Genomic DNA, 7,942 nt, shown 5'->3' on the forward strand with positions numbered 1-7,942 from the left:
TGCCCCTTTGTGTGAGGGCCCCAGTCTGGCAGTCATCAGCCTAGAGCTTTCCCAGCTTCTGCTGGCCTGGCCTGGCCCTGCATGCTTCTCTCTAAGAGCTAGTTCTTCTCCCTTTGCCCTCCAAGGAGAGACTCAGCTCCTTGCTGCCCTGCAGCATTCTTATAGGGCCCAGCCTGGCCCTGATAGGCTGCTTTCAAGCCTCCATTTAATTGGCTCCCAATAAGCCATTCCATGATTGGCTGGGGCTCCATGCAGCCTCTCTGGCATGCTCCAACTCCTTCCATGCCAGAGTGAGGCAGCTGCCCTACTACACAGTGTCTAACTGCATCAGAAAAGTTAGCCAGGATGAAGCTGGAAGATTGGCAGCTGCTGGTAGAGGACCTTTGGGGTTTTGGCACCTGGGTTGGCAGTTTGGATTGTGGGATAAGAAAATTAGCTGGAAGTGTGTGCTAAAATGATCAGCAGTGAAATAGTGAACTCCACTGATACAGGAATTTGTCTCCTTTGGGCATTGGTGTTAACAGCACAAGAAATTTAAAGCAAATGGGCAGATCTCTCCTCTCAGGAAGCTGCAGAGTCAGGAAATCACTGATACATCAGCGTAACAGGCTTGCTCTTGGGCTCACAGCAAACCACTTCTTCTGGGCCCCCATTTTGAAGACAAAAATGTTTTTTATTTAGTTGTCATCCCCATTAGACAGGGCATCACCTACAGCAGACATACTCAGCAACAAGTCAGTCACTGGTAGCAAATCCAAACAATCTCACATTGGGCCTAACTTCCCTTCCCTCAGAGAGGCTCTGAAAGGCAGCAGTCTTTAAGCAGTTCCTGGCCCAAGCAGCTCACACTCTGTGGGAAGTCTGCAAGATCAGCTCTCCCTCCCAGCCAGCTGCCATCTGAACTGGGCTCCCTCCTTTTAAGCCTTCTCAGAGCCTGCACCTATTTCAGGCGTAGTGAGGTGGGGCTAACTGAGCTCATGTAAGCTGGTTAACTCTTTCTTGGCCAGTGTGGGGTTTCTAGACCCCATCACAATCAGTTTTATACTCATTTCACATTTTCAAGACTTTGTCTACATCCATAATGGCTAAAAACACTTTAAAATGAAACTTAAGCTTCTAGAGCACAAATCTGAATTCCACAGAAAATCCTATGACCATGGAGTCACAGTAGAGCTGGTCAGAAATTTTCTAATGGAACATTTTTCCATAAGAAAATACCAATTTGTCCAAACTGAAACGTTCCATGGGAACATATTGATTTCAATGAAATTCCAATGAAACTGGGCAGATTTCTGACAGAACCCTACCTCCTCGACCGGGTTTCATTGGAAACCTGTCTGGTTTCCTGCCAGCTCGTCTGCCCAGCTCCTGGCAGCCCACCATGGAATAGGAACTCTAGTTTGCAGCCAACTCTAATATGCAGGCATGAGCCAGGAACCTCTTAGTACCAACTAGCATCATGAAAAAGCGGTCTCAACCAGGCTTGATTGAAAACACTGGAGAGAACTTCAGGTGAAATAAGCTTATTTCGAGAGGAGGTTAACTTGTTAACGAAGTTGAGTCTCTAAAAAGCGTGTTATGATTTTGTTCTGTATGTAATCATTGGTTTCCAATTTCTATTCTTTGATAATAAACTTATTCTTGTTTACACTATAAATATACCTAAGTGCTGAGGGGTTAAGCAAAGTGGTGATCCTGAGTTGAATCCTACAAGCTGGTATGTACGGTTCCTTTGGGAACAGCGGGCCTGGTAATCCTGTGATCCAGGGGAAGGGGCTGGATCAGGGAATGCTCCAAGAATTCGGGGGTTGGAGTGTGCCTATAACTACCTATACAGAGGGAGCAAAGCCTGTGGAGGCCTGGAAAGTAGAGTTTGTGTGGCTAGATGCTGGTGATTTCAGGGAGCTGATCCACAACAGGAACAGACCAGATTTCTTCACACAGAGGGCAGCAAGGGCCAGAGGTGATGATGGGATGGATGCAGGGCTGGGAGAGGCAGAGGGGCCCGGAGCAATGATGGGGATGGATGCAGGGCCAGGAAGGCAGCAGGGTCCTGGGGAGTGGGGGATGGATACAGGGCCGTGGGGGCTCAGTGCCCGCGGCCAGTACCCAGAGCTGGATGCCAAAGCCCAGGCCGGCATGGCTGGAGTCAGCACCCGCCGCTGCATGGCTGGAGCCAGCGCTTGCTGCTGCGCAGCCAGAGTCAGGGGTTGGCACTCGGGGCCAGCGTCCGCCATCGCTCCTGCAGTGTTTTGCCCCACCTCTCTACCGAAGCAGTGCAGGGTGGCGCATCCAGGAGCAACAAGGAGGGAGGGGAAGGGGCTGATGCTTTGCCCCACCCCTTCACCATCCAGGAGGATGTCCTGGCCGCATTTGAGAAACGTTGGTTTAGGGAGAATGGTGTGGAAGATTTATAAAATCCTTATGTTTCAGGACATAAGTCAACAACTACTGCTGGGAGATAGAAAGGAACTTTCTCCATGGGCAGGTTATTCAATAGCTGCCTTTGCAGGTTTCTTGCACCTTCTCCTGAAGGAGCTGGTACCGGCCCCCCTCAGAGACAGGATAATGGATGAGATAGACGACTATTCTGATCCAGTATGGCAGTTCCTTTGCCCTTATGTTCCTAAGGAAAAATCACATGTATATTATAAGGAAAACTAAATCCTTATGTTGTACTTGGAAAATAATAAGCACACTATATAAAACATACAGATTTGGTTGGGTGTCCTGTGCAAAGAGATCTGTGATCTTAGACTAGTTCTTACTGGGTGAGGCAGACAGACAGACAAGTCAATAGAAGAAAAAAGGGAGAACTTCAGATGCAATCTAAATTTTGCTTCAGTTTCATCCTAAAACAGCACTATCAGCTTTTGTTCTCCACCACAAAGCTGTACCGATGACCAGAAAGTATTTCACAATCGATTGATAAGATTATATCTCTAGACACTTTCAGATAGTGTGTCATGTTGGTATTGACTCACTTTTTGCATACAAATACCACTTTTTGAAATTTCACTGTATTTCCTTTGCAGCTCACTTCAGAGACACTTGGCAAGTATTTGCAAGCATCTCAACTCACCATCCAACTGTGGGCAGCAGACATTTAAAAACCAGCAAGCGCTCCAGATTCGCAGCAATGAGCAACATGACAACGGATGGAGTTGCCACAATTGCAGTGATTTTTGCTCTTGTAGTTGGTGTGGAGATTGTCATAGGACTTGTTGGAAATGGCATTGCTTTGGGCATCTTTTGCTCCTACAGGAATCTCTGGTCATCAAGCACCGTGTATTTATTCAGCTTGATCATTGCTGATTTCTTCCTGATAATCAACTTGCCATTTCGTATCCACTACTACATGCATAATGAAGTCTGGGTCTTCACAGAGACATTGTGCGGGGTCAACCTATTCATGTTGTCAGTGAACAGGACAGCAAGCATTGTATTTCTCACTGCCATTGCAATGGATCGCTACTTCAAAGTGGTTCATCCTCACCACCAACTGAGTAAAATATCAACATCCTGTGCTGCAAAAGTAGCAATTGCACTTTGGATCATAGTTATACTGATGAACGGCCATGTCTTTACCTTGGATTATAGTCAGAGTAAGAACAGTTCATGTCAAAGTTATAACCCTCGTTTTGAACCACGAGCAGCAGCCACGTGGCATGCAATATTATTTTTTCTTGAATTTTTTCTGCCTTTAGGCATCATCATGTTCTGTATTTTCAACATTATCTTGAAGCTAAAGCAGAGGAAATTGGCTAAAAGGAACAAGGTCCAAAGATCTGTGAAAGTGCTGATAGTCATTGTTTTGGTATATATCGTCTGCTTCTTGCCTAGTATTTTAATTGCTACAGTTGGGGTGGTTATTATAAAAGTGGCCTCTAAACATATTGGCACTGTTGGCAAGTTATTACATGCCTCATTTGCCTTTACATACCTAAACAGTGCACTTGATCCAGTTCTGTATTGCTTTTCAAGCCAAGTATTCCTAAATAGATGCAAGAAAGTGCTTTCCCAGGCTGGATGGTTTAAAACTTCTCTGACAGAAGGAACCAATGAAAGGTCATCAAGATCTTCTGAACAAAGAATGAAGACCCTCGAATCATCAACAGTAAGGAAATAGAGTAAGTACATGAGCCTAGGCTTGCTCTACTACAGCCAATATTTGCACAATAAGAGGATGTTTTCCTAAAATTGGTTGAATAATAGTCTCCATAGAAATTGAGCAAGATCTACAATGCCTGGCCTGTGTTTAGGAGTAGCTTTGAGTGCACAACATTCCCAATGACTTCAAGGGGAACGACTCCTCTGAAATTAGGCAGCATGTATATAGCACGTGGACTGAAGACAGTTAAATGGGCTGAGTACCGTTTCCATGATCTAGTGGTACGAGTATGGGGATAGAGTTATGAATTCTTGGTTATATTCCTGGTTCTGCATCTAACTGTATGACTTGGCAAGTCATGTGGACTAAAATTTTTGAACTCTGTGTTTAGGCACCTAAATAGGGTGTTTCATTTTCTGGGGTATGGAGTGTCCTTAATTCCCTCTGAAATCAATGGAAGTGATAGGTGCTCAGATCTCTGAAGATCAGGCCATTTATTTAGATGACTTACTTTAGGCAAGCCAATTTGAAAGTGTTGCCTTTAAGTTCTCTGTACCTCAGTTCCCCATATGTAAAATGGAGAATACTACTACTTTCTTACTTCACATGGGTGCTGTGAGGTATTTGACATTTTCCAGAGAAAAGTGCTACAATATTTTAATGTATAATCGTGGTAGCAGTAGTCTAATTGCATATGTTGGTCCAGATTCCCATCTCAGTTATATTCATCATCATCATCAGTTCTCTGCCATAGTTCTGCATGGTCCTTTATAGAGACTTTTTAAAAAGACCCGAGGCCAAATTTTCAAAAGTGCTCAGCAACCACAAATGAGGCCAAATTTTCAAGAGAGCTCAACTCCCATTTAGGCACCAGAATAAATGAACAGGTGTTCCCCAGTTCTGGGTGCTCAGCTCTATTGAAAAATCTGTCCAGAAGCATCAAAATGGGAGTTGCTGGGAGCTGAGCACTTTTCAAAATCTGACCCATAGTCTCTGCCCCAATGAGTTTACAACCTAAGTGAGCCAAACCTAGACATATGGCGTGAACTCCTGGTCCCAGCAAAACCAATGGGAGTTTTGCAATTGATGTCAAGGGAGCCAGAATGTCATCCATGAAATGGAAATAAGTGATGAAAATCAAGGTGTAAGAAGCTCTTTGAATTAGCAGTGTTTAAGACACTTGGCACGCAAAAAAGTAGTGTCCTTCCAGACGTAGGCCTTGGCTACACTGGCGCTGTACGGTGCTGCAACGTGCTGCGCTCAGGGATGTGAAAACGCGGCAGCGCTGTGAATCCCCAAGTGTAGCCAAGGCCATAGGGAGCAGTGTGAAAACAGGCACTGGGGCAGGAATGGAAAGAGGAGACATAGCAGCAAGGTGAGAGGAGTGAGCTGTGCCCAAGGTGGGAGGTGTGGAGCAATGTGCAAGGAAACGGGAGCAGAGCTGTGGAGTCCATAGAGCTACTCCAGATTGACACCAGTGTGATAAGATCAGAAACTGGTCTATCATTTTCATGAGGAAAATTTTACATGGTTATAGCAGTAAAAGAAGACAATCATATCCCCTTGGTAATCACTAACCCAGCCAAAATTTCCAAAGAGATAGTAGGGGAGAAATGCAAATGCCTTTGATGAAAGCCAAGTAACGAAACCCCTGTTGGACTCTAAATATTTGGGGATAGAACTAAGAAGTTCTATATGCCACCTAGATTGTGAGTAAGTGCCTAGATCACAGTCCATTGTTTGCATGATAATTTACACTTACGAAAATATTTGTAAATAGAAAGGCCTGTTTCTGTTAGAAGCATATGCTATGCCGTGAGTTATCGTTTTCTTTGGGACATAATGGAGAGCTGTGAATGTGATTTTTATTGGCATTCCTAACATACCCAGTGATAGCTTCAAAATGTTTTCCTCAGTCAGCAGTCAGTGCCTAACTCAGAGGCTGGGGTTTTATTTTGAATAATTGTTTACTCTCCAGGGCATTGTTGTAATATTCTGTGAGGAGGGAGGTGGGTTAACATCAGTTTCCACAGATGGTCATTTTAAAGGATGTTGTGCCACTAGATCACAAACTTTCAGAACACAGTGTTCTGAAAGTTTACCTGGAAATAAGCATGTTTTAGCCTGCATAAATAGTAAATTGCTGCTTTCTTTTTGTTCTAACTTTGTATATTATAGAGTGGTATTCAGACACAATTATAGCATCAGTGGTGGATTAGCCACTGGGCCCAGGGGCCCCAGAAAAATGGGCACCCCCGTGCCCTGACCTGCTCCTCCTGCCCAGTCCCCCCCCCCACCAGTGCTCCTGCTGGGGAGCGGAGTTGGGGCACGGGGGCTTACCCTGCCTGCCCGGTGCTCCTGTTGGGGTGTGGGGCAAGCCCCCGCACCCCAACCCAGCTCCCTGACAGGAGTGCTGGGCGGGGGGGGTCAGGGCAAGCCCCCACACTCCTACAATATTTCCCCAGTAGGAGTGCTAGGGTGGGAGTGGGGGGACTGCAGGTGGGTGGGCCCTCACTTGCTCTGGCCAAGGGCCCCACAAAACCCTAATTTGCCTCTGCATAGCATGATTGTTTATACTCATTCTGTGAATTCCTTTGATATGTTTTGGGGGGGAACATTCAAAGCTGTTAAGAACTGCTCTCTGCTCCTCACCATTAACTCACTGTCAAAATGTATTTATGTCTTTACAATGATAGCTGAAAAAAGAGACTGCTCTATTTGCCAAGTAGATCCAGAAGAAGACACCTAATTTCTTCTCCCCAGAACCACCATTTAAGCCATGGCCTAGTCTCCACCAGCTTGGCACCAGCGCGTAGCAGACTTGAAAACAATTCTCGAGAGTTTCAGGAGAGTTACCAAAGAAAGCCTGCTGAGATATACTGCAGGCAAGAAGTGGAAGGCTGGTGCAGACCAGGACTAGATCAGTCTATATTAACTCCTGTATGCGCCAGAGGCTTCTTAGCCAAAATCATTCTAAATCGTTTTTCATGGAATGGGTTATTTCATCATGTAAATAAATATATTTGTCTCTTGAGCTATATATAATTTTGTAATTTAAAATTCACTCAAGTTATTTAGTATGAAGTGGGTTTTTGTTGCATAAAGGTCCTAACGTCTCAAATCCTCCCTTTGATGCACATTCCCAATGAAGTCAATGAGAAGAGGCATCTGTGCATTTTAGGATTTGATTTTAGGATTTGATGGACTTGATTTTCCACTACCTTGCACCTTGTGTTATTATTTGTGCCTACACAAAGTGGGTATAAAATGCTACCATGAGAGCTGATCAATAAATGAGGAAATTTTTCATGAACATTTTTGCAAATATTTGTTCCTTTTTTCATTAAAAAAAAATCACCTTTCCCTCATTCCTATCATTCTGCTTTGAAAGCGTTTTACAATCACTTAGCAATCTTTTGAGCCAAGGGTCAATGACAAGACCAGATACAAGGCAGGGGAGAATCAGGCTCTTTCTCTACATAGTAAGGACAAAGACACTGAAGTGATTGTCAGCTCTCCTAATTACCTGAGTGAGAGAAGGAATGGTGGGATGCAGGCTTAGTAAATGCAATATTTGGCCAAAGCCTACTTTCAGCTGCACTAGTACAAGGCCACTGACTTCCACACAGGGCCGACTCTAACTTTTTTGCTGCCCCGCCGAGCCCCCCTCCCCCGCTGAGCGCCGCCGGAACCCCCCCCGAGCACCACGCCCCATGCCGCCCCCTGCCGAGTGCTGCGCCGCTGAGCGCCGTGCCGCCCCCCCCCCGCCGAGCGCCGCACCGCCGGAGCCTGCCTCCCCCCACCCCCCGCCGAGCACCGTGCACCGCGCGG

The 7,942-nt window shown here is 45.5% G+C and overlaps 1 protein-coding gene across 2 annotated transcripts; it reads left to right on the forward strand.

Annotated features, from left to right (window-relative positions):
- The first annotated feature begins 3,041 nt into the window (after positions 1–3,041).
- On the forward strand, positions 3,042–7,403 carry OXER1 (oxoeicosanoid receptor 1). Of its 2 annotated transcripts, none has more exons than XM_034764469.1 (2): positions 3,042–4,130; positions 6,808–7,403. In XM_034764469.1, exon 1 carries the CDS (start codon positions 3,140–3,142, stop codon positions 4,127–4,129), a length of 990 nt encoding a protein of 329 aa, XP_034620360.1. In that variant the 5' UTR covers positions 3,042–3,139; the 3' UTR covers position 4,130; positions 6,808–7,403. The 2 variants fall into 2 exon arrangements, with proteins under 2 accessions (XP_034620360.1, XP_034620359.1); XM_034764468.1 differs by having other exon boundaries at positions 3,042–4,117.
- Positions 7,404–7,942: the final 539 nt, after the last annotated feature.

The sequence above is a fragment of the Trachemys scripta genome, chromosome 3 (genome assembly GCF_013100865.1).
Source record: "Trachemys scripta elegans isolate TJP31775 chromosome 3, CAS_Tse_1.0, whole genome shotgun sequence".
Lineage (NCBI taxonomy): Eukaryota > Metazoa > Chordata > Testudines > Emydidae > Trachemys > Trachemys scripta.